At 44.1% G+C, this 27,206-nt stretch overlaps 1 protein-coding gene across 2 annotated transcripts in view; it reads right to left on the reverse strand.

Moving 5' to 3' along the window:
- Positions 1-16,352: 16,352 nt before the first annotated feature.
- RASA2 (RAS p21 protein activator 2) overlaps positions 16,353-27,206 on the reverse strand; it is a 117,388-nt gene continuing 106,534 nt past the window's right edge. For both annotated transcript variants that reach the window (XM_040636735.1, XM_040636734.1), the window contains exons 20-24: positions 24,490-24,572; positions 23,575-23,783; positions 22,767-22,870; positions 22,226-22,415; positions 16,353-19,439 (exon numbers count right to left, since the gene is read on the reverse strand). In XM_040636735.1, the coding sequence (XP_040492669.1) occupies positions 19,409-19,439; positions 22,226-22,415; positions 22,767-22,870; positions 23,575-23,783; positions 24,490-24,572 (617 nt within the window). In that variant the 3' untranslated portion in view covers positions 16,353-19,408. The remainder of the gene's footprint in view (positions 19,440-22,225; positions 22,416-22,766; positions 22,871-23,574; positions 23,784-24,489; positions 24,573-27,206) is intronic.

The following is a 27,206-nucleotide window of genomic DNA, read 5'->3' on the forward strand; positions in this document are numbered from 1 at the left end:
CCAGGGTCTTGGGATTGAGCCCCACATCAGGCTCCTCTGCTGGGAGCCTGCTTCTTCCTCTCCCACTCCCCCTGCTTGTGTTCCCTCTCTCGCTGGCTGTCTCTCTCTGTGTCAAATAAATAAATAAAATCTTAAAAAAAAAAAAAAAAAGATGGAGGAAGGGGACACTAGCCAAAGAATTCCCACTAGAAGCAGAATAGGCGTGGAAATGAATTCTCCCTAAATCTCCACAAAGGAACCCAGCTCTGCTGACACCTTGATTTTAGTTCAGTGAGAACAGTGTGGGACTTCTGATCTCCAGCACAAAGAATAAATTATCCATCTCTTAGGATATGATAATCTCCGGCACCTGGATGGCTCTGCACATTAAGCCTCCGACTCCTGATTTCACCTCAAGTCATGATCTCAGGGTGTGGGATCGAGTCCCTGCATCCCCTCCCCCCTCGGTGTGTAGTCTGCTTGAGATTCTCTCCCCCTTTCTCTCTGCCCCTCCCCCTGGCTGTCACACATGCTCTCTCGCTCTCTCCTTCAAAATAAATAAATAAAATCTTTTTTAAAAAGGATATAAAATAGGCTCTCCATGACTGTTTGATGGAAGAGTGAATTTAAAAAGAAATTGGGTTAAACTAATTCACAGTAAACTGCAAATGGAGAAGAGTCTGTTCTCCAGGGCTACTTGTATTTCTGAGTGTGTCTTTTAAACTCAAAGGGCTCTAATGAAGAAATTTGTGGCACAAAGTGAAGCGAGGAGGTAGGGAAGAGCAAGGAGGGATCCTGCGTTTGGTCAGACATGGCTTTCCAGCGAGTGCACCCCCATGAGTCGGTGCTCCTGGATTAATTCTCCTTTGTGCGGCCTCCTCCTCTGCTGGGCCCTAGTCCAGTCTTCCTAGCATGCAACCAGAGAGGGGCAGTGAAGGAGGAGAAGTACAGAGGAGGGTGAGGGAGTGCACTTACAGGTCACTGACTGCGACTCAAAGCACATGCTTAGGGAGCTGAGAATGCTGAGGAAGCCCACTGCCCAGAGGACAGGGCCAGAGTAAGGGTCAGAAACTAGATGGACCACCACAGATGAGATGAGAAATCCTTCTTAGGCACAGTGGGAAGGCTCAAGGAAATGGCACATGAAGTTTAGCTGCAAGTGACAGAAACCCATTAATATTGGTTAAAACAATAGAGAAGTTCATTTCCCTTTCATGTAAATGAAGTTCATAGGTAAGCAGTCCAGGGCTGCTACAGAAGCTTCAAGATCATAAGGAATCCAAGCTCCTCCTACTTTATTACGCTGCCATCCTCTGTGTGAATTCCACCTCATGGCCCAAAATGGCTTCTGAGCTCCAGCCATTTCATCCACATTTCAGACAGAGAAGCGGACACAGAAGTGCACATTCTCTCCATATAAGGATATTTCCCAGAAACTGCATGTGACCCTTTTGCTTAGATGCCACTGGCCAGACTTACGGACACGATCTTATCTAGCTACAAAAAATGATGGGAAATAGAGTCTTTATTCCAGGCAGACATGTGCCCAGCTAAAAATGGGAGCTTCTATTACTTACAGAAAAAGGGAAAGATGGATATTGGGAGGTAACAATCTGGACCAGCGCCCAGGGTCACAGGGGTGACTGGAGCAGCGGGTGGGATACGTACCAGTTTGCAAGTACTATATGGGTTCCTCACACATTGAGCATTTGTAAATCAGGGGCAGCCTGGACCTCATCTCACTGTTGTTATAATTTTAGGTGTGACTCACATGGGCTGAATACTGGGGAGGTTACACATGTGTTTTGGGCTCCTGCAAAGCTGGCCACGCTGCTGGCAGCCTTCCTACTACCCGTTCTCTGCTTCTGCCTTGCTGATGTAACTCAATTTCAGCATGAGTGCCAGCAAATAAGGCAAGGAAAACAACCTTCCCCAGTCTTTCTTGTATATGGGGTGACCATGTGACATAGCACTGGCAGGTGACATAAGCAGAAGCTGACAGATGAGCCTCCTCAGAAAGCTCTTCATTTGTAAACATTTTATTTATTTGAGAGAGAGAGTGAACGAGCGAGAGTGAGAGAGAGCAGGAGCAAGAGAGAGCGGGGGGAGGGGGGAAGTGGAGAGAGAGGGAGACAAGCAGACTCCCTGCCGAGCGGGGAGCCTGACTTGGAAACTGACTTGGAGCTCGATCTGGGACCCAGAGATCAACCTGAGCCGAAACCAAAAGTCGGACCCTCAACCGCCCGAGCCGCCCCCGGACTGATGCATCTTTAGAAAACGTGCAGACGTTCAATTCCAAAGTTTAAAAAGGAGGCGGTGAGCACGTTTTACGTTTTTTATTGGGATTGTTTTATTTAGAATTCTTATTGTTGACCCCTCTCCGAAGCACACGGCAACTGTTGCGAAGAGAACAGGGATTCTGGAGGTAACAAAGACCCAATCTCTTTGGGGTTTTGAGAAGAACGCTGGGTTTTGAAAATGTGACAACCAGCCCTGCTGGCAGCCAGATGGTGGTTCCCAACTGCAGGTCAGCCATGTTCAGACAAGCCTCCCACCCTCAAGACAGACATGGTCATTCCCCAAACACAAAAGTGATTAAATGACCCCCTCTTCTGATGAAAATCTGAATGACTGCTCCTCGTTCACCAATTGCACAAACTCTAGTGCTCCGGCTTTCCGGGTAAGATTAGATGTCCATTACCAAATGCTCTGTTCTTCTTGACAGTATGCAATCTAGGACTGCCTCCCCCTTTCCTCTTGCCCCAAGGCGTCACCCCGCACACGCCCGATCCTGTTAGAAGCCTCTCACAGCTCCTTTCTGAGTCTCTGGGGGCTTCTTCTCCTGCTCTCAAGCCCATAAACCCAACATATTTTTTTTTCTTTTACTGCAGGTGAGCTCCTAGCAATCTGTGGTGAGCAGCCTTTAGCAGAACACCCCAAAGCTGGAGCTTTAAACCCCTCCCATCTCCAGTGGTTCTGAGAGAGGTTCAGGTGCAAGAAACTGCCTGCAGACCGCAGCGCCACCGCGAGTTGAACTGTTGCTAGTTCATCCACCTTGGCCTCCAACAACTCCTCCACCCGCGTGTCTGTTTCCTCCAGCACTGACGCGTTTCTGTTTCCTCCAGCACTGACCGGCAGGATAGGGGAGGGACTGTGGACCCCCAGACGGCAGCCACCATCCTCCCCAGCCCACATCCCCATCCACAGCTCCCGGGGAGCTCCCCTCTTCTGCTTGCTCTTTCTGTAGCCATCATTCAGTACTGACCGCGTCCCTATGGAGAACAGGCAAAATCTCCAGTGAGGGGCGCCTGGGTGGCTCAGTCGTTAAGCGTCTGCCTTCGGCTCAGGTCATGATCCCAGCGTTCTGGGATCGAGCCCCGCATCGGCCTTCCTGCTCCGCGGGAAGCCTGCTTCTCCCTCTCCCACTCACCCTGCTTGTATTCTCTCTCTCATTGTCCCGCTCTGTCAAGTAAATAAATAAATAAATAAATAAATAAATAAATAAATAAAATCTTATAAAAAACAGTGACCCTTGTATCAGGCAGGGAAGGAGGGAGTTTCTTCTAAGGGACGCTCAGAGGGTAGAGGAGTTTTTCCTGTTGTGCATGTCTGAAATTTATTAGCACTAGATGTAGGAGATTCTGTGAGAACTGACCTTGCAGCCGTTTGCAGGTGTTTCCGAAACGTGTTCCAATCAGAAAAAAACATCCCAAATGACGACTGTGAGATGTGTTTCCCAACCAGAGACTGAGGAGGAGCAGGTTGAAGACAAGTTTCAGATAGGTTTTCAATGACATGAATGGAGTAATGATATAAAACTGAGTCTTCCGGGGCACTGAGTGGCGCAGTTAGTTAAGCAACTGACTCTTGGTTTCCGCTCAGGTCGTGATCTCAGCATCTCGAGATCAAGCCCCGCGTGGGGCTGCACATCAGGCGTGGTGTCTGCTTGACAGTCTCTCTCCCTCTCCGTCTTTCCCTCCCACTAGTGCTTTCTCTCTCTAAAGATAAATAAACAAATCTTTAAAAAAACAAAAAACACCGAGTCTTCCATGTGGTCTGTCTCAGTGCTTCTCAACCCAGCTACACACCAGAATCAGCGAGGAGAGTTAAAAGAACGCCTGTGGCCAGGACCCTACCCCAGACCAATTACATCCGAATTTCTGCGCCGGGGCCGAGCGTAAGTGTTTGCTCCTCAGGTGATTGTAGCCGCCAGGGTGGAAAGGCCCTGGTGTGTGGAAGGACACTGAGACCAGGAATCAGGAATCGGGAGTCTGCTCTCCCCTTCCTCAGGCAAGGTGTTTAACCACTTTAATCTCATCGTCCTCCTCTGCAAAATGAGTGAGGTTAAGATTAATGTTTCTGAAACGTTCATGTGCACACAAATTGCCCGGGGATCTCATCAGCGTGAGATCCTGGTGCAGTAGGTCTAGAGTGGAATCTAAGATCCTGCGTTTCTAAGAAGTTTCTGGATAACGCTGGTGTGGCTGACCCGCGGACCACACTCTGAATAGCAGGCTGTAGGTTAGTGGTTCTCAAAGTGTGGTTTCCAGACCAGCCGCATCTGCATCACCTGGGAGATTGTTAGAAATGCAAACTCTTGGAATCTGTCACAGACCTACTGAATCAGAAACTCTGGGGTGGGACCCAGCTGTTTTAACAAGCTCTCTACGTGATCCTGAGGCATGCTCACTTTTGAGGTTCACTGCCCTGTGAGTTCCAAAATTTCTTCTGCCTCTGGGAGTCCCGGAATTCTGATTGCTGCAGAAATTGCTGGCAACCCTGCAATACCCCAGACTGGAAATCTATCAACACTAGAGGTGACCCTGGGGGACCACTGCCACATGCTCCCTTCCAGTGTTCCATCTCTTTGATTTTTCCACCACTTAAAAGTGTATAGAAAAAATAAATAAATGAAAGTGTATGGAATAGCTGCTATCACAAAACCAGAAATAAGTGTTATGAGGATGTGGAGAAATTGGAACACTTGTGTAGCCGTTTTTTGTGGGAATGTAAAATGGTGCAGCCACTGTGGAAAGCAGGATGGTGGTTACTCAAAAAATTAAAAATAGAATTCCCGTATGGTCCAGCAATCCCACTTTTGGGTATATATTAAAAACAATTGAAAATAGGACCTTGAAAAGGCTATTTGTACATTTATATTCACAGCGTCATTATTCACAATAGCCAAAGGGTGAAAATAACACAAGTGTCCATCGAGAGATGAATGGATAGACAAAACGTGGTATAGACATAAAACAGAATATTACTCAGCCTTAAAAAGGAAGGAGATTTTGGGACACCTGGGTGGCTCAGTTGGTTAAGTGTCTGCCTTTGGCTCAGGTCATGATCCCAGGGTCCTGGGATCAAGTCCTGCATAGGGCTCTCTGCTCAGTGGGGAACCCGCTTCTCCCTCTGCCTGACGCTCCCCCTGCTTGGGCTCTCCCACTCTCTATCTGTCAAATGAATAAATAAAATCTTTTTAATAAATAAATACATAAAATGAGAGATGAAGCATGTGGTACTTGCTAGGCTTAATAAGTAGTAGGCATCATTGTTATAGGAGAATAATTTTAAAAGTACTGTTACCAAGGGGCTGTAATAATTCTAAAGACTTTCAAACACGGCTGGTTAATAGTAGCACATGTTTACCGTAGCAAGTGTGAGAAGTACTTACAAATTATAAAATAAAATTCACTTCTGATCACACCAGCCAGAGATGGTCATATATACTATCTCAGCGTGCAGGGCTCCAGACCTATTCAAAACCTGGACCCGCCTGGCACTCCTTCGGGACTCAGCCTCCCTTAGATCCCATTGTCCTGCTCTGTAAAGTGGGTTCGGTAACACCTTCTCACAAGGTTGTGTGAGCATTAAATCAGGTAATGTTCATAAAACGCTCAGCCTGGCGGGATAAGCCAGATGCTCAGATCGTTGATCATTACGATATCACGGTCACTAGGAAGGAGACCATTCTTCATTCTCTGTCACTTTACACTTACAGACGCACACATCATTTGCCCCGGAATACCTTTCATCTCTCTGTTGGTGTCAACAGCTCACCACAAAAATCTGCATGTTTCTAACTGAGCCAGGAAGAGTAGGGACTCCAGCAGAAACGTGACCAATTTCTCCAAGAAATAGAATTGCCAGCCCGTACTTTTTAAAACTTCATTGATGTATTATTGCCATATAATAAACTGTACATCTTTAAGTGTAAAATTTGATTAATTTTAACTTAGGAAAAATCACTCATGAAACCATCTCCACAGTCAATAGCGAGCGTATCTGGCACTCACATTCCCTTGGGATCTTGTAACCCCCCCCATCCTGCCTCCCCCCACATCACCACTGATCTGCCCTCTGTCACTACAGGGGAGTATAAAAAGTATACTTGCTATACTTTTTTTTTTTTAAGACTTTTTTATTTGAGAGAGAGAGAGAGCACAAGCAGGGGGAGCGGCAGAGGGAGAGGGAGAAGCAGGCTCCCCACTGAGCAGGGAGCCTGATGCGGGGCTCGATCCCAGGACCCTGGGATCATGACCTGAGCCGAAGGCAGATGCTTAACCATCTGAGCCGCCCAGGCGGCCCTGCATTTCCTATACTTTTATACAAATGAATCACACAGCTCGTGTTCTTTTTGCCCTGCTCATTTCACGCAGAACAGTGCCTTTGAGCGCCACTCCTATTGTTTTGTGTGCTAGCCATGAATTCATCTCTTTATTTGGCTGAGCAGTGAGCATTCCATTGTTTGGCTAAACTATGGTTTGTTTATCCATTCACCTGTTAAAGGGACACTTGGGTTGTTTCCATATTTTGGCTATTACAGGTAAAGCTGCTATGAGCCTTCCTTGCAAGTCTGTGTGCGGATATATGTTTTTGTTTCTTCCAATCCAATTTTAAAAATAAGTATTCTCTCCAAATGCTGGTTGCGTCCAGCTTTTTTCTCAAGAACGTAGAGGATGCCCCTTGCTCTTGGGTCAGACGCTTGTGGGGTAGGTTTTCGGTAGGGCTGGTTTTCCTCGTGCTGTATTCTCACAGGAGACGAGGCAGCCTTTTTCTTCTTACATTAAGTGCAGGAGCCATGGAGATCAGTAGGATTTTTAGGCAGGAGGTTTACGGCAGCCACTGTAGGGATCTACACTAAGGACCCCTCGCAAGGGCCTGGCTCAATGAGATCGAAAGCCTGAGACTGCAGCTGCACCTGGCTTCTTAGCTTCCCCCATGAGGCAGAGAAACAGGGGAAACTGAGGCACTGAAGAGGCAATTTAATTTGGGATCGTTGGGCCAGGCGCTCTCTACTAGGACTGCCTTTACCTTCCCACTGGCCTGACCTTACATTTATTGAGAAGCCAGATGCCTGAAGTGATGTCACTTGAAAACAAGGAATGACACACTGAGGTCTTCTTAATTGAAAGGGACGGGCTACATTATTTACCCATTAACTCCTCGCTCCTGCTCAGGGGCAGTGCTTTTTAGCCTCAGGGTTCTATAATCCTGAACGAAATATTTCCAACATCACCATGCTCATCCAAAAATAAATAAATCTCAGCACCCCCACAGCTGTGTCCTTATTTGCTGAAGGAAAGAGAAGATAAACACAGTTATTGTGACTCACAATATTTGTGTAAAAGACACCACAGTGGAGCCTTCCTAAGTACTCCCAATGATAATATTTGGGGAACTTTAATTTTTTATCTTAGATGGCCCTGCGCCACTTTGTGCGGCTCTGGGCTTTTCCCCCAGTGTCAACACCTAGGGTAGGTTCGAAGGGCTTCGGGGGATGACCTGGGGCTTCCAGGAATTGCCTTTGCTCCCAGACATGGAGGCGAGTTTCCCCTCTTCAGCAGTGTCAGGCAGAACACCCCCCTGTGGCACCGGACCTTTGCAGACCCACTCACCCGGGGCTGAAGCAGGGGCTCTCCAGCGTGAGAGCTGTCAGAATCCCCCAGAGGGCACGCCGACCGGACACCAGAGGACCTCAGAGCTGTGACTCGGTCAGGGCGGGGCCTAAGCATTTGTGTTTCTGTCAAGTCCCCCGGTCCTGCTGGTGTTCCTGGGACCTCACTTTGAGAACCACTAGTCTAATGCTTCTCTTTCTCCCCAAACTCCCTAAAATGTTAATTCACAGCTGGGGAACTGACTTGCAGCAGCCTGACAGGAGACCCCCCCCAGGGGGTTCAGGCTTAAATAGGGGGGATAAGCTGGGAGGGATAAGAAAGTCCACTTTGCTGGTTCCCAGGCCTGGAGAAAGGGGAATTTTCTCAAGGGGTCAAGAGTCTGCCTGGTAGCTGACAACCTTCTGGAAGGTACCCAGATTTGGTCACTCCATGGAGATGATTCTGTTTGGAGAGATTTATCCTGGATTCTCCATGGCTGTCTGAAGTTCAGGGTGTCTGAGCTCAGACCCCGGGACTGAGTCAGAGAGATGAGGGAGCCTGAGGCCTGAGTCTGGGAGCCTAGTCCATCTTGGTTGCCTGAGAGGGTGTCCACAGGCCTGGAGGAAAGCGGTCATTGGGAACCAGTGTCATGTTGGGGGAACCTCGTGAGCCTGAGACTTGGGCCTGGAATGGGGGGCAAGTAGTCTGCCAGGCAGCCACCCTGAGCAGCAGAGCAGAGAGTGTGGGGAAATAAAGGGGGAGGTGGCTTCCCAGTTTGAGGGCAGTGGTGACTTGGGCTGCATTCCAGCACAATGCCCTGTGTCTGGGCCTAGCAAATGAGGCATAGTGCAGCTCCCAGGTCACTCGCAGGGCCGACCTAAGGGCTCTAGGCCCTGGTGCTGCCACGTTGGCTCACCTGTTTCTCTGGGTTCTAGCCCTGGTCCCTGGCCACTGACATCTAATAGGCCTTCCTGACTGTGGCTATCCTCCACACTCCCCTCCCCACCCCCACACTTGGGCCCTTCCGGGCTTCAGAGGAGCACGCTCCTGGATTGTCTGGTGTCAGACCACCCCAGGGGCCTATCCTTGCCACTTCCTGATTTTGCATCCAGCTTCCCAGTTCTTGGTCCTTGATGCCCACTCGGGGCCCCTCCCATCTGGAGGCCGGTCAGTGAGCCTGGCTCACCCTTTGACTCTGCGCCTTGCTTCAGGGTGGGAGCTAGGGCTTACTATAGAGAGAGAGCACCTACATGGGAGCAGGGGGCGGGCAGGAGGGAGAAAGAGAGAGAGGGAGAGAGTATCTGGAGCAGATTCTGGGAGATGCGTGGCTCGAGCCCAGGACCGTGAGATCATGACCTGAGCTGAAACCAGGAGTTGGATGCTCAACTGACTGAGCCTCCCAGGTGCCCCCGCTTTCAAGTTCTTTTAAGCCTTGCACTGGCTTCCTCCTGCTGGTCAGACAAGTGGGACAATCACTTTGCCTCTCTGGGCAGCACATTCTCCCTTGGTGTCGGGTTTGTTATGAGGATTATGTAAGATATGCATATCAATAAGATAAAATGCATATCAGTGCCCTCCCATCCTTGTTCCCACTTCCAGAACGGTGGTCCACTTTGAGCCTCCTGTCTAGCACCAGAATGTGGCTCTCGGGTTGGCAATCTGGAGCTTGGGCTATACGCTGGGGGGTAGTACGCACTGAGGCAGAGCCAGGTGAGGCGAGAAGGGTGGCCTGGACTCTCCCCCCGGGTCATGAAAGTTCAGATGACATGGGGATGTGAAAAAGTGTAGAAGATGCCCTGAAAAGATAATGGTTAGAATGTGAGACAATTCAAACCGCGAGGGACCTTGGCCTGGAAGGAAGGAAGGGGGCCATTCTCCTTCTCGGAGGTGGGGCTAATGCTGGCGAACCCCATGCAGGTCGTCTTTTCTGTTAAAGGAATTTAAAGGGGTCCTGGAGCCCCACCCTCAGCCAAGCTGGTGCCTCACGATGCACCCATTCCTTACCCATTACGTTCCGAATGGGAGAGGGCAGAAAGCGAGAGAAGGTGGCCGCTTGACAGACGTAGATTTAGGGACCAAGAGAACAGTAACCACCCCTGCAGGTGCTGATCTTTACTATTGCCCACACACTTTTGACCGCACACAACCCCATGAGGGAAGCAGGGGCCTTTGTCTCCAATTTACAGAGGAAGTAGTGTCCACTGGTGTCCACAGGGGACTCCACTTAAGGGGACGTGATGGCAGGGAATGGAGTCGGGACACCTGGCTGCAGCTTCCCGGCTCTGAGATAGTCCGTGCAGCCTGGATTCCCCACGTCCCTTCATCTGAGGAGGAAGACCTGGATTGCACTGATGGATGCAAAGTCCATGCTGAGCCTCGGCCAGGAGGAAGGGAGCTGGTGGGAGGAAGGAGGGACTGGTGGGCAGGGGAAGGCTCGGAAGGGAGGTGGGGCCTGCCCTGGCCTGCCTGGTATCTTGAGCCATCCTCAGACTAAGGACTTTCCTGAGACTTTGAAGATAAGCCCCTCAAAAGTGCGCGGTGAAGATGCTGCTGGTTATAGCTCACAGGACACCTCCCTGGCGGGCGCCTTCCATCCTCCATCCTTCCGAACCCTCCAGCCACGTGCTGGCTGAGGAGAGCGCTTTTCCCGATGGGACTGTCCTCTGCTTATGGAAAAAGTAGGGTTGCCAGGTAAAGCGCAGGAATCTGCCTGGAGCATGCTTACACTATAAACTTACTTGTTGTTCCCTTGAAATCTGAAATTACTTGGGTGTCCCATCTTTTCTCCTATTTTTTGTACACATCTCTTTATTGGAAAACTCTGGTAGGCGCTGGGGCTCCTTAGGTCCTGCTCCCCGGGCCTGCAGCTGGATGTGCTGCAGGCTCTGTGTCCTGAGTCAGCGGCAGAGGATGAAGACGCAGGAGCCCATGCCCAGGGTAGACAGCGACACCACCCTGAGCTGAGGTCCCGTCATCAGCGGCAGTGAGCTGGGGAGGCTTCCTGGTGTCAGAGGCCTGACTCAACTCAGGACAAGGCAACCTGTCTTCTGTCACCTGGTTGGAAGCCTCCTCAGGGGCACTCCAGAGGTTGCCAGGGCTCTTCTGTGGGACATCCAGGAGGCCAGGCAAGTCACCTCATAACAGTCGCACAAAGAGCTCAAGGAAGTATCTCCCAGAAGTTCCCACCTGTTGGCGGTTTGCACCCCCGTGGAAGGGACAGACCTCCGGGTAGCATCAATCAGATGGTACCTTTGGATCCCAGACAAGCAGCTGGGGGTGAACATAGGCGCCATTAGGAGTATCAGTAAATCTGAAGGCCTGGAAGGAGAGCTTTGATCTCTTGGGGACATCTCGGTGCAGGAAGTGGGAAGGGTGTCCTTGACATGCCCCAGGCACCGACAATGCTTGAGGACATTGTACTGTAGATCCTGGTGGGGGCTGGTCACACACTTGTCTACCCACAGCTGTAAGGGCCGACAGGAGCTGCCAACCATGGCGTGTTCCATATGGTGCTCAGAGCCTGGGAAAATAGTGCTGATGTTGGTGGGGTCTGGAGTCCCCAGCACAACCCCATCCTGGGCTGTAGGAAGGTATGGACTGGGCCAAAGTCTCAAGCTGACGTTCAGTCGTCCACCCCCAGCTAGGGAGCCAGTCACCAAGGAGTCTGGGGACAAGGTGGAGGCTTCTGGGCACCTGGCCATAGAGACTGCAGAAGGCAGCAATGGCAGGCTGCTTGGGGTGTCTAGGTGGGGGTGTGTAGACCAACGTCAATAAAGAATTCCACTGTCTTGCCTGAGATCCTGCAGCTGCAGACACCACAGCCCCCCCCCCCCCCCACCAGCACAAGAGGAGTCATGACACCAGTGCCTCGATCCTGTCTGACCAGTTACATTTTATTTTCTAAATCTGGCAGCTCCTCCCCACCCTGCCGGCCAACAAGGCATCCACACTGGAAGCCATGCTGTGGTGGGAATTTCTACAGCTTTTCCTACCCCAATTCAGGATTGTTTTGGAAGCAAGTGAAACTGCCTGAAAGAGGCAGAGTCTAGGGTCAGAGGGTTGATGGGAGGAAAGAGGAAGAGCCTGAGAGGCAGGCAGGGCCTGCATGAGAGTTTTTGATTCAGCACCTTAAGAAATTTCTTCTTGGCAAGGGGCCACTGTCTCAGCCAGTACGCCTTCCCCTCCACGTGGTTCTGCCCACCAGGGCCTGGCTCAGGGGTCTGACCTGTCTTCTTCGGGGAGCCCTTTGGCTATCTGTTCCCCAGGCCCAGCAGCTCCCACTGCTCTTCCCCAGGTATGTGGAGCTCTCTCCCGTTGCTGAAGCCCCGCTGGCAAGCCTCAGCCCTCCTGCCGGAGGCCCGCACAGCTCCGGATATCCCAGTTAAGGCCAGTCCAACCAGCACAGAGCCCGACAGTCACCTTTGCTCTGCTGAAGGTTTCTCTGTGGCTCTTCCAGGTACCTGCACAGGGAGGCCCCTCCCCAAGTCCATTCTGTCTCCTTACAATGACAACTGAAGGGTTCCAGGCAAGAGAAGACTAAAGGACAAACTTTTGCCCTTTCTCGCCACCCCATGGGGCTGGTTGAACTGGAATTGCTGGAAATCGCAAGAAAATTTGGTCTGGGTTTGAGAAAACACCCCTTGAACTGTAATTGGAAATTTGAATCCAGCCCCACATTTGCAAGGATGGCTGAAAACACAGAAGTTAACTGAATTTTGGCACTTCTAGTTACTGCTATTTAGGACACGAAGGGTAAGTGGCTTACTTCCATGTTGCATTTTCGTGGCCTGTTTGTAAAGGTTTTCATATATTTCTTAATATGTAGATAAAATACTTTCAAACAGTGGTTAATTTATGCATTTCCATCTCTCTTTTTTAAAGATTTTATTTATTTGAGAGAGAGCACAAGGTGGGGGGGGAGGGCAGAGGGAGAAAAGCAGGCTCCTCACTGAGGAGCGCGACGTGAGGTTCAATCCCAAGACGCTGAGAGCATGACCTGAGCCAAAGGCAGACACTTAACCAACGGAGCCACCCAGGGACCCAGGGACCCCTGTGTCCCTCTTTTTTTTTTTTTTTTTTAAAGATTTTATTTATTTATTCGACAGAGATAGAGACAGCCAGCGAGAGAGGGAACACAAGCAGGGGGAGTGGGAGAGGAAGAAGCAAGCTCATAGTGGAGGAGCCTGATGTGGAGCTCGATCCCATAACGCTGGGATCACGCCCTGAGCCGAAGGCAAACGCTTAACCGCTGTGCCACCCAGGCGCCCCCCCCCGTGTCCCTCTCTTAAACTGAGCAAGTCTTTTTATTTCCATAAGCATTTAAGTAAAATAAAATATTAATGTCAAATTAAAATGTTAAAATGAAAATTTCCACAGGGCATTTAATTGCAATAGTGAATGATTTACTTCATTTTCTTGCTACAAATCATTTTGAAATTTAGCACTTTTAGTTTTAGCTTTTTTTTTTTTTTTAAGTAGGCTCCACACTGGGTGTGGAGCCCAATGTGGAATTTGAACTCACCACCCTGAGATCAGGGCCTGAGCTGAGATTAAGAGTCAGATGCTTAACCAACTGAGCCACCCATGCACCCCTAGCTATTGCCTTTTAAACCACCAGCAAAATGTGCCAATTGAATTCCAACATGATCATTACATTATTAATGGCTACAGGTTTTAACTTCCTCCACATTCCTTATAAATAATGTTGGGGCAGGGGAGGGACTTACTGTAAGACAGAAATCCAGCCAGAGGGGAGAACGCTGGATCTGTGCCTCATCTTCTCTGGTCACTGGAAGGGCTGATTATCAGCCTAAATGCACCTTGGCTCCTTATTTGAATCCAAATGAAAATGGCCGTCACGAGTCAGTGCCAGCTTTGCTCTTTGAAGGCTGCTTTTTGTCTACAAATTGTTAAAAGATAAACTGCAGCATACGAAAAATTTTAACAGTTTATTTGAGCAAAAATCGATTCCAGGGGCGCCTGGGTGGCACAGCGGTTAAGCGTCTGCCTTCGGCTCAGGGCGTGATCCCAGCGTTCTGGGATCGAGCCCCACATCAGGCTCCTCCGTTATGAGCCTGCTTCTTCCTCTCCCACTCCCCCTGCTTGTGTTCCCTCTCTCGCTGGCTGTCTCTATCTCTGTCAAATAAATAAATAAAATCTTAAAAAAAAAAAAATCGATTCCAATCAGGCAGCGCCAAGCTGGAAGTGGCTAGGAGCTCTCTGCAAGCCGGAGTCTGCGGCGAGAGAGAAGATGCCCAAGTGAAGAAAGGAAATTATTTACTGGCTACAGCTTAAAGCCTAGCGGCTGTCATGGCTGTCCTTAGGTTTTGATTTGTAACCTTGAGGCATTTATAGGCTTAGATTTTGGTTTGCTTACATAGGCAGCCATGGTATTAGAGCCACCTCAGTCTAACGGCCTCTTTGTTTAATTAATTCAACGTTTGAGTAGAATTGGGTGCTGGGCTCTTTTCCTACACCAGGCTGTTTCATTTGTAAATCAGTGACTTCATTAACGACTGGGACTCTATTAATTCCTCCAGGGACGACAGGAAGAGGATTATAATACAGTCTTACAGGGTCTGTTAATGCTGCTAGATTGGTCCATAGTCCTGGAGCCCTGGGGGAGAGCAAGGCACATTTTTGTCAGGAAAGATCCACTGAAGGAATCCAATTATCTACACAAACTGTTGGGAGCGGCTAATGGGAGGGACCCTTGGGGATGTCTGGGTATGGAACTTGTAGGATTCTCAGGTCCCTCTGGTCCGATCCCTAGCTTGACCACCAACAACCTGAAGGCATCATCTCAGAGCTTCTGGGTTTAGCAGAGTGCTTAGTGCATAGCAAGGGCCCAACACCTTGTTCTTGAAGAGAAAAACTTAAAAATTTTACATGTATAGGGGAACCAAACCTGAAGAGGTTATCTGACCGAGATCATAAAGGTAGTTTCGGGCTGAATCACAATTTCCAATTAAGGCCATTGCTGCTCCATCATTAGCCACCGTATGTCATTCATGGAATGTGCATTCAATCTCCTCATCTAAGGGTGAGGGGCTGTGGAGTACAGTAAGTCCCTCTTCACCCTCAGAATAATTTACAATCTACTGAGAAAGATATAACTGTATAAAACTAGATTCAATATATGCTGGTACTTACTGATTTAAGTGAATCTTTTCTAGGAATCATTTCCATGGACACAGATAAAAGCACAAACCTCCTCTTACGGTCTTTCGTAACTCAGTAAATAACCAGTTGCTTAGGCTACTGGATCTTCCTAGACTTTCTTTCTCCCTTCCTCTGTCAACAAATCCTGCTGGTTCAATCTTCAGTTCTACCCAGAATCAAATGACAAAATTACAAGCCAAAGAATGAAACTTTTGGCTACAGAAGATCAAACCTCAGGTATGTATGCCTATGAAGAATCAAGACCAAAAGTCTCTGAACATTGGTCAGTTGAGTTTGAAGCATGTCATGTCTACCCAAGAAAGGTTATTCTCTGAAGGCCACTGACTTGGGAGTAGTAGTGTCAGCAATCAGAATCGAGCAGGGCTAGCTATGCCTCTTATTCTGGTGTACATGTAAAGGGACTTTATTTGGCCTCAGGGGTCTCCTCTTTTGGAATCATGCAATTTTGAAAGGGAAAAGTATGGCACCCCTCTCATTAAAGAACTAGCTTGTTTACATCATAGAATGTAACTCAAAGTCTTTAATGTTTCTGACAAGTTCTTTTCTAAGACATGAGCTAGTGCGAGTAGGATTCTGGTATTTCGATAAAAATAGGATCCCTAGATATTCAGAACCTGATTTCTTCCTCTTTATTAACCTTAAACTCTTCTGGAGTTACAAGGACTAAGTTTTACGGAGGTTTATTTAGAAATACTAAGAGGGCTGCTATGGCACTAATGAGGACGTATTCTGGCTTCTCTCGTTGGGGGCATGAGTTACACACTAACCTGGTCTTTGGCGCCGTTACTTTATATTCTCTAGACAATTCAGCAAAATGGCACAACATGGTCAAATTCTAACATCTGGAAGGATTGCACTGACGGCCAAGCTACAGGGCAGGGTCAGTGGAGGACCCAAGTAACCAGAAGCCCTAATATCAACTGTTTTGAGAAAAGTAGAACATGGGATTCTTCAAAAAGTCTAACATAGGCTGAGAAGGTCAGCTCTGAACAACTCACCCAGAGAGGAAGGGAACACCCTCCTGCACACTGGCCATGCACGGCTATCGGGAATGCAGGGCTCCTACCTGCTGCCTCCATACTGGAGGTCCTCAAAACAGGTCTGTTGAGTGAAATGAGTGATAAGGACCACAGTCCAACAAAAATCAGCCTAGTTAAGTGCAAGAGAAGAATCCTGAGCCTTTTTAAAACAGACTGCTTTGCTCTTGTTACTGAGGACTTCTCGTGTTTGCTATTCCCTAATAGGCGAGGTACAATAATTTTAAAAGAGAATTCTTAAATTAGTAAGAAAGTAAGGTCTCGCAGAGAACAGACAAGCTTCTTGTAATTTATTTGAGTTATTTCCAAGCAACAGTTACAAAAGTTTTTAATTTTTATAATACTCTTGATAAGAAAATAAAATTTAAATAAAAATACATTCTGAACAATACAACATGGTTACACAAATTCACTACATTAAGTTTTGATAACTTACATATTCAAACTGACACTGTAAAAACCAATATTTACTAGCAACATATTAATTTCTTAGTTAATAAAAATGGAAGCAGATAATATTGGTCAAGACAGGTTATTTAACTCTAGAATGAGTCCTGTATTTTTCGCATACTGTAAGGACACCTAAAAGGCTTTTTGTAGCACTGTCATTACAGGATGTACCGTTACAACAAATTAAAGGTGCTTTTACTTAAAAAAAAAAAAAAAAAAAAAAAAGGAAAAAAATCTGTTTTCTAAAACCTGGCATGAATGAGCCTTTCTGATAAATGAATGAAATTAGGCTTCAGAAAAAAATAAAAGCCACATCATTCATCACTTTTTTTTTAATAATAAGGAAAATCTAGATTTGACATTTAACCATTACCCGTGACATTATAAACATATTTCTTTGGCAAATAAAATCATTCAATTTGATAAATTATATTCCTGGGGGTAAAAAACTTTGCTATTGCTATCCTCTTATTAAGTGAATATTAAAAAACCAAACTAAAAAAACCCACAACAAACAATAACAAGAACAGATCACCACAACTGCAACTGCTGGAAATGGCTAAACTAAAAACCAGAACTGGCATTTATGGCAAGAGTTTCTCCAAATCATCCTTTTCTCTCCTTCTAGGCGTTTTCAGGTTTTTAGGGTGAAGTGAGCTGCCATGTTTTTTTTCAAGTGTGGAAAAGGCAGAGAAAGCAGATCTGGTAGCAAAAATCAAAGTACCCATAGGTAACAGCAGAGGAATGAGGCCCTTGGAAGCAAGTACCTAGGTTATCTTTGAGTCCTACCAACATGGTCTCTTATTTCAGTAGACTTTCAAAGAAAATTAATTTAATTTCACATTACTTCTTTTTGGCTGTGCCAAGCTGGTTAATTCCAGTCAAAAAGGTTGTTTAAAAGTGTCATGTGAAGAAAAGAAGTAATATGACTGAACTTTTCTGTTCAAATTCTGAGTTATGTATTGACACAGCTTTGGTCCCTTTGACAATGCCATGATTTTTAGAAGCAATCATGATTGGGAATTTGGTATTAGAAATACTTAAAAAATATTTCTTTTGCCTTGAAAAAGAACAGAGGTCTTAAAACAGCCACTAAAGAATAACAAGTGGTACTTGGCAATGCTCACATGTCCTTTTCAGAGACTCTTAAAAGGAAATTTCAATCTGAAAGAAATTCAGCAATGAAAAATTTATTAAATGGTTAAATTCTTTCGTATTTGTAAATCAGTGTAATTTACGGAATACACAAGCTCATAAAATTTAAAGGAGTCTTTCAAACTTGTCTTTAAAGTGGGATAGGAATAAACCTACCATAGAGACTAGGACTGATTCTTAAAACCAATTGATTTTCACAAGTCATTCAGAGAAATACATTGCTCAGTTATAATCAGTTATGGGACAACTTTGATTGTGTGCCAATGATCTTTAAAAAAATTCCCTATTAACAAATATAATTTAAAAACAATTACTCACCAATAAAATAATTGGCAAAGTGTATCCTGATATACAGCTTATGCTCAGAAAACAAAAAAAGCACTACTAGCTAGACTTACATTAATAAGTCACAGTTTTAAACAGAAATATGTAAATACTACAAGGTTCAAAGTACCACATTTAGAAAATGTTATAATTTTAAAAGACAAAATAAGAGTACCATGGTTTTTAATACTGATGAAGCAATGTGTATCTCTCTTAACTTCAAGGAGGCAACTTGCTTCGACTGCTATTTACAATTATGGTTTTTAGGATAAAAGTAAATTATTAGGGAAAAAGAGGATTCAAACAGTTGCTTGCCCAAACTCCATTTGGCAAGCAGGCAATAAGAAAAACAGCAATGAAATACAAACATTTTCAGGAAAGCACTATCTCTAGACTTAAACACTGATCATTCAACTGATCATAAAGATGAGATACCACAGAGTATCTACAGTATAATCCGGGGCAGCCCGGATTATTAAAGTGCGCCAAGTGACTGTTCTCGAGTTAGCTCTCACCCTCACACTAGGAGGAGGGCGTCCTTATGGTGGCCCTTATAGTAACATGGAATAACAGGGGAAGTCAAGTGATTTTCCTAACACCTTCTTTCACTGACTACTGTCTCTTCTTTTTCAGAGATGTTCTTGTAAGTCGTGTTAACTCGAACTTTCAAATCAAGAAAACGAGTACCTGATATTTAAAATAATGAAAAAAAATTTAGTGGTCTCATTGTATTCCGTCTGCCATCACTCATCCCAAATGTAAACAAGATGCAAACAACAGTACATGTTCCCTGATTCCTCCTGTCTTGAGTTCTGTTTACATCTTTAAATAGGCAAAAGGATCTACCAACTTTCAAGGATGCTCTGGCAGTTTTTGAAAGTCCCTACCATAATCTGTACTGACTAACAGACAAAAGGAAAATCTCTCTCTTTTTTTCCTTTTTGAAGAGGGAGGGTATAGATGAACTAAATGGAAAGCTCTGAATTGTCATGGATTGGATTTTCTAGTAAAACACAACATTGGCAGTATAGAGCAGGCACTAATGGTAGTGAAAAGTCCACAGAACATGGAGTGTTACAAGAAGAGATGGTTTCTTGCTATGGAGGAGTTCTCCTTTTGTTACAAAGCTTCTTTACGAAGATTCTTTCTATTAAAAAGAAGTTGCAGACACATGGCTTTTGGCATAGAAGATACGAAGGGAATCTTGAATTTCAAATTCTCTAGTAATGCATCAATAGCAGGATTCCCAGTTACTTTCAATTATTAAATATTAAATACAATGTGAATATAGGTGACACCGAAGCCAATGTTCATTCTTAAATACCAGGAACAAAATAAACAATGATTTGAAAAATTCCAACAAAAATAATATTTTCCAGTTCTTCTGAATCTGTTGGTCATACTCTAAGATGCTTTTCCTACAATTGGATTTTCCCTAGAAAATAAAACCGTTTGTCAAAAGTCAGAATATATAACATTTTAAAAAGTGACAAATTATCTCACAGTATCCATTAAGTATTTGTAATTTTCCCTTGATAATCTCTCAAGTCTTTATTTTTTTTTGAAGATTTTATTTATTCATTTGTCAGCATGCACAAGCAGGGGGAGTGGCAGGCAGAGGGAGAAGCAGGCTCCCTGCTGAGCAAGGAGTCTGATGTGGGACTCAATCCCAGGACCCTGGGATCATGACCTGAGCCGAAGGCAGACGCTTAACCAACTGAGCCACCAGGCATTTCTCTTATGTCAAGTCTTATTTCATTAATTCAACAACTACTTACTGATCAGCTAATTAAATGTTAGGCACTACTTTAGAAGCTGTGAATACAGCAGTGAACGAAACAGACAAAACCTTGCTCTCATGGAACTTACTTTCTGGTATAGGGCAAGTAAAACGAACAAGTAAACTATTTAGTACAAGAGAGACAGTTTTTTTTTTTTTTTCTAAAGATAGATTTTTAAATTTATTTATTTATTTGAGGGAGAGAAAGAGAGAGGGAGCATGAGCACCTGTGTGTGCAGGGGGAGGGGCAGATGGGGAGGGGCAGAAGGAGAGGAGCAGACTCTGAGTGCTGAGACGGAGGTGGGGCTTGATCCTACAACCCCGAGATCATAATTCCAGTGGAAATGAAGAGCTGGACACTCAACCTACCGAGCCACCTGGCACCCTGAGACTGATATTTTTTTATAGAGAAAAATAGAGGTGGGAAAAGGTAGAGAAAGAGAGAGAGAGAGAGAGAGAGAGTGTGTGTGTGTGTGTGTGTGTGTCAGGGGTGGCGGATAGGTACTATTTAAGAAGAGTGGTCAAACATTGGCTAGGACCTCAAATGGAAATTTCTGGGGACTCCAAGGAAACTATATTAACACTGTTGGAAGAGAACCAATTACACTAATGGAGAGAAGACAGGATTCAGATGGTTACAATAACCTTTCTAATGTACTGAACCTTCTATCCAGGGAAAACATATATCTGTCAAACTGATTTTTATTGTTCATAAACCATAATGTAATTAATAATCACATTTCTAAAAGAGAGAGAGCGGGGAAGGGCAGAGGGTGAGGGGGAGAGAGAATCCTGATCAGGCTTCACGCCCAGAGCAGAGCCTTGGTGGGGGGCAGGGGGCTCAATCTCATGACCCTGAGATCACGACCTGAGCTGAAACCAAGAGTTGGATGCTGAACTGACTGAGCCACCCAGGTGCCCCATAATCACATTATTTTTAAAGAATACTTAAAATGGTGGGGCCAGGATCCAAAGCCCCTTCATTAATCAGCTGTATGACCTTGGGCAAAGCACTTAACATCTCTGAGCCTCAGTTTCTCTAGCTGTAAAGTGGGAATATAACTATGTTGGGCTGATGTGAAGATGAATGAAACATTGTACGCTGTGGTCTAAGAACCATCTCCCTCCCTATTCACCTCTGTGCGAACAGAACTCTGATCCTGGTGCTGACCCTGTGCAGCCCCATGTTCCAGGGAAAGCTGGGGTAACTTTAGATTAAGGTTCTTTTCTCTTAGTGAGAAGGAAATAACATCTTTCTGTCTCTGGATACTATTATATAAAAATAGTGAACTGTTATAGCTCCTTCATGACCATGAAAGGACAAAGTGAAGAAGACAGAAATCATCTTGTTGAGGATGGGTAAGTGGCTGGATGGTCCTTGATAACAGTACTGAGCTGCTGGACTAAACAACTATGAAATTTAGGACTTAATTTATGAGATTAAAAAATTTCCTCTGGTGGGGTGCCTCGGTCGCTCAGCTGGTTAAGGGTCTGCCTTTGGCTTAGGTCATGATCTCAGGGTTCTGGGATTGAGCCCCGGGACAGGCTCTGCGCTCAGTGAGCAGTTTGCTTCTCCCTCTCCCTCTGCCCTTCCCCCGCAAGAGAGCTTGTGCTCTTTCTTCCTCTCTCTCAAATAATAAATAAAATCTTAAAAGTAAATAAAAATGAATAAAATATTCCTAGGGTTAAGTCACCTCAGTGGGGATTCTAAAAACACTCTACATCATATGATGTAAAACACTAGGTACAGTGCCTAGTGGTGGACGAAGCTCCTAATAAAGTACTGGAAGCTGCTGCTGTCTCCACTGTAACAGCCACCCACATCTGAGACGGGTGCAAAGAATCAACTGTATAGTACTTCTAACACTTTCATAGCTGATTTTTTTTTTTCAGTACTTAGCATGTATAAGGCACCGTGGAAGATATTGAGACCAAAGAGGAACGGTAAAAACAAAACAAAAACTTTGATTTAATAAAATAATTAAATTTTTTTTTTTTTAAAGATTTTATTTATTTATTCGACAGAGATAGAGACAGCCAGCGAGAGAGGGAACACAAGCAGGGGGAATGGGAGAGGAAGAAGCAGGCTCATAGTGGAGGAGCCTGATGTGGGGCTCGATCCCAGAACGCCGGGATCACGCCCTGAGCCAAAGGCAGACGCTTAACCGCTGTGCCACCCAGGCGCCCCATAAAATAATTAATTTTAACACTAGAAGTGGTGATCAAGCACAGCACCAACATAATGGAACAATAGCAGAACTGCAAAGACAAAGATCACTGTGTGAGTGGCCAGGGGAACTTTCGCACAAGAGAAAGGTTCTGAGCTGGGTCTTTAAAGATGAAGGTAAGCAGGAAGCCTGCATGTCAGGTGTGAGTACAGAGTAGCTGGAATCTCAAACAAATGTTTGAAAATATGTGTAAAGTATCTTAAAAATACTTACTTGCTCCCATATTTTGCACTACTTGATCTTTTCTTCCTATACTTCTCATGAGGTTCATCTAGCTTCTCTATGATGCTTTTTATCTGCTGAATTGTCTTAAAGGTTGTTACAGAATCCTCAATTACAAAGTTAGAATAATCATCAGGCTCTTTCTGCGGTCCTTGGTAGACTGCTATAGTTCCACAAGCCTCTAAAAGGAGCAGTAAAATCTCTGATCAGAAAACCAAATTCCATAAATGTAATCTTTAGTATAAATAAGAACTTTTCGAGTGTCTCAAGCTGGGAAGACTTCCCCCTGGAAATGCACAGATAACCCACATACTTTCATTTTATTAATTACAAACAACACATTCATGCAAAAACAGCATCTTCATGAGTATCTATGAAAAACGTCTTTTTGGGAGCTTATCAATGTCCACGTAAGTAACGTTTTGGTAAAGCTACGAGTATTTTCAACTTTAAGATAATGCCAAAGCAATTATTTCAGCAATTGGTAATGAAGGATCGTGGTTATATGAAAATATTTTAATTGTATATTTACCTTCCATTTTCTGCAGCTTAAGTAAACTGAGGGTAAAAAGGGAATAAATTCTTTCGGTTTCTCTGTCTTCATCAATATCTATTTGGATGTCTGCAGGGACACCTCTATGGTAAAAATGAAATTAGAGATATTGAAAAATTTCATTTTGTTAACATGACAAAGACTTCTGTTGACGAGATTAAAAAAACAGAACCTCAGAACTTTGCAGAAGGAAACTCAGAAATCTAGTCTCATTTGACAGTTTAATAAAATGGGGCCAAGAAAGGTTTGGTCATTACAGAACTCGAATCCAAAATCCAATCTAAAGAGAAATCATTTTCGTAACACCCAAGCTTCATCACAAAAGCAATACATTACTTCCTAAGTCCACAGGGCTACAATAGCTGTTCCACACAATTAGAAAGAGAACGCGAAGTCCTTCCTTGCTCAGGCTTGTGCCTCTACTTCCACATTGCCCCCCACCCCCACTTTTCTTGACTCGTGCCAACCACTATTTATGGGAGAACATCTGCATCATCCCAAGAAGAACCCTTGTATCCATTAGCACTCCCCAAACCTCCCTCCCTCTAGGCCATCACAACCACTCATCTACTTTCTGTCTACACATTAACCTATTCTGGATACTTTATATAAAATCATTATATAGTGTACGGCCTGTTTCTGGCCTCTTTCCTTTAGCATGTTTTCAAGGTCCATCCATGTTGCAGCATGTATCAAAACTTTATTACATTTTATGGCTGAATAATATTCCATTCTATTGATACACCACAGTTGCAACACTGCTTTTTTTAATCAGAAAGAAACTTACGCAGTACATGGCTGGCAGCCTAGAGCGTTTTCACTGGTCTCCAGACAGCAGAGCCAGTTCCCGTTGAGATACGCGGAGGGATGGTAGAAGCTGAGCCTGTTCTGATTGCATCGGCTCACCCTGCAGAGTACGTCTATCCATTCATTAGCTTCTACACAATTATTTGCCTGGACATAGAGTGGTTTCTCCATATGTATTACTTGGAACATCTTCATAGGCAATTAAGATAAAAAGTTAGTAACAGAGTCTAAAAACCAACACAGTACAAATAGAAAAAGGTATGTAAGAGAAATACAGTTTCCTTGGCTATGTAACTGCTGCTCAGGTATTTTACAAACTGTTACTTTTCAAGTAAATTAGTTCCAAGGACAATCTGAGTCACATGGTACTAACTAGTACAACAGAATATTATTTTTAGAAGTCACACATGTCCAAAGAATGGACTATCATATAAATAGGAATAAAGGGAGGGAACTGCAGATAGAGGAAAAAGTATGAGTAAGGGCAAAGCAGTGGGAGAATACAGAGAAACAGGCTGTTTCTATAACTGGCTGGGACTATATTATTTAAGACTTACTTGAATGTCAAGTTGAAAGGTCAGATTAGAGGAGTACTGAGGAAAGTACCTTTAACTTAACAGGCTAGGCAGACTATATAAGGCATCAACAACAATGGACAATTTAATCTATTTTAAAAAATTTTTAAACATTTTATTTAAAAAAATTTTATGTGAGTATAGTGGACACACAATGTTACATTAGTTTCAGGAACAATAATGGGCAATTTTAAGACAGTTCTAGCCAGCAATTATAAAATACTGATGATTAACGGCAAACACAAAAACAACCTTGAAAATTTTCAATCAAGTAATATGTGCAATTTAAAAAGCCTTAAATGATTATTCATGTAACTTACGTTTTTCTTGTTGAAAGAGCTCTCTTCCAGTTTTTCCACAGCAAGAATGTTTTTCACTGGAATTGTGTAAATTGCATCTTTGCCTAAATAATGTAAGTAGAACAAAATTAAAATGATTTCCATCAGAATTATAAAGTAGGAGGTTAATTCTGTGAGGTTTAAGCTCACTCTCTTCTTCATAGTAGGAATATATGTAACCTAAAGATTTCCAAATGATACACATGTAAGTATTCTTTGTTTTACAGAACAAATGAATTTTGCTTGTTTTCTATAAAGTGATTTTCTCTTTACCTTTTTCAATATAAAATTTAAAACATTTTTGAGGAAAAATGTGGGAAAAAATTTGATCTCGATGTAGAAAATTGAAATGTTATTATATTTTATAACAATTATATGGGAACTGAAAAAATAATACACTTAGCAGTAGAGGCCTGGTCAATACTTGCCCAGACATGTAATTTTCTTTCAGGGAATTCTCATGTAAGGAGTGAATCAGACTGCTAAGTGGGTTTTTCTGTTTTAACAGTCTAATATTTAAGGGATTGACCCTGAAAACAATGATTTTAAATTGGAAAACTGTTTATTACTATTACATATTGGCTGGTCAGATGACTAGAGCTACCAAATTTACTCTAAGAGATACAGGGAACAAGAGTAAAAATTTTATTTGGTAGTGTGAATCCTTTACACGTAATTTAAGAATTTAGAAATTTGAGTTTGCCTTTTAAAGGAGCTCCATTATAATACGGCATGAGGATATGATACATTTCAATTTACAGTTTACCTGAGAATAGACTATATCTCATATAGTCATGGAAACTATAAGCAAATATAATTATGGCTTTTCTGGTCATTTTGTAATGTTCTTAGAAAAATCAAAGCTTTGCTTTTATTCTCCCAGAGTTTAAAACAGAGTTTAATGATATGCATACTGAAGTGCTCGAAGTTAAGAACTTTATGTTCATACTGGTCCATGGGTTAATGTACACATTTTTGTAAAAGACAATTATTTGCTTAATAAATGTTTTGGGTCTTGAACAGAGACGTTAACCTAAAATATTTAAGCCCGGGTGCTGGTAAAATATCTAAAATTTGTGTAATTCAAGCAGATGTGATGTACATTTAGAAAAGATAAAGTTACTTAATTCAACTATCATTTAATGTCTAGTATATACCAGACACTCTTCTAACCACCTGGGGTACAGCGGTAAACAGAATATATAAGGCCCCTAATGAAGTCTGCATTTAGGTCTAGAAAGAATGACAGAAGACAATTATTAGGTAGAGATAAATGTTATAATGAAAATAACCTAAGGTGATATAATAGAAAGTAGCTGGGAAGTTACTTTAAATTGGGTGGTTAGGGAAAACTTTTCTCAGGAAACAACATTTAAATTCAACAAATACAAATCCTAAGTGCATGAGAAAATAAGAAAAGACTATCAGCAGTCTCCTGGAAGCAGACAAGATCAAATTTACGGCAGCAGGGGGAGGGGAGAATAAACTGAAGGAAGCCACAGCCCGAACCACATGTAGGAAAAGACATCTGCAAAAGTAGTAGTTAGAAGAGAGCTTCAAGCCAGAGTCACTGGACACAGACAGCTGGGGACTGGGGACACAAGGACACACACACACACACTCAGACATACAGCAGGATGATTACTAGGTAAGCTGCATCTGGGAGAGCTCCACGTCCCTCAGCTTTTACTAAGCAGCAGTCAACAGAGGTTTATGTCCCAGGCTAAGCAGTAATGACGCCTACTGGGGTTGCAGAGCAGTTGCTGTCACAGATAGTCGCTGATCCTCAGGAGGAAGGAGAGCACCCCCACCAGAAGACAAGCAGCAGCCTTGCCCCTCAGCGCTTGTCCTGTACCTCCCTCACAATCACTGGCAGTAAGCTACTGAACACTCAAGCAGGTGAACAGAGTGTAAAAACACAAAGATGAGTAAATCACCAAAAAGATCACCAAACAATGAGAGAAATCACCCTGAAAGAGAGACACAGATACAACAAATAGGACAACATCTGAGGAAATGAGGGATACAGTAACGTACCTCTGGGCCCTGATCTACATGGAGCAGCACCACAGAGACTCCAGAGAATTTAGTAATTTTGCAGGAAGTTTCTATCTTTAGATTTGTTTAACAGACGAAGCAATCACATATTCTAGAACTGCTATATTGTTCATTTCTGGGCAAATTATAACATAGCATATGTAGAGAAAGTATATTGCTCCCAAGCACACATACTATCATGATGTCATTAGAGTTAACTTCACAGTAACTGAAATGAATTGCAAGGTGATTAGTAAAACAGAAGATTTTACTGAGGACTCTCCAAAAATACAGTACAAAAGGACAAAGAAACAAAAGGACAAAGAAACAGAAAGTTAAAAAAGTTAAGAGCCATGATGGATGGATGTAGAAGTTTCAATCCCTAATAAGAATTCCAAAGAGTGTTCAGGAGAAAACTACCAATGGAAATGTCCCAGAGAGAAAAAACAGAAATCTCCAGACTGAAAGGATCCAACAAGTGCTGAGCAGCACGGAAGGAAAAGTCCATAACGTCACACTGGGAAGTAAAATATTAGAACCTGAAGGCTACAGAAATTCCTGAGTTACTAGGGAGAAGAATCAAGACACAATCAGACTGACATCAAAATTCTCACCAGAAACAGTGGAAACTAGCAAACCATGCAGTAGTATCTTCAAAGTTC

Source organism: Ursus maritimus, unplaced genomic scaffold, assembly GCF_017311325.1.
Source record: "Ursus maritimus isolate PB19 unplaced genomic scaffold, ASM1731132v1 scaffold_20, whole genome shotgun sequence".
Lineage (NCBI taxonomy): Eukaryota > Metazoa > Chordata > Mammalia > Carnivora > Ursidae > Ursus > Ursus maritimus.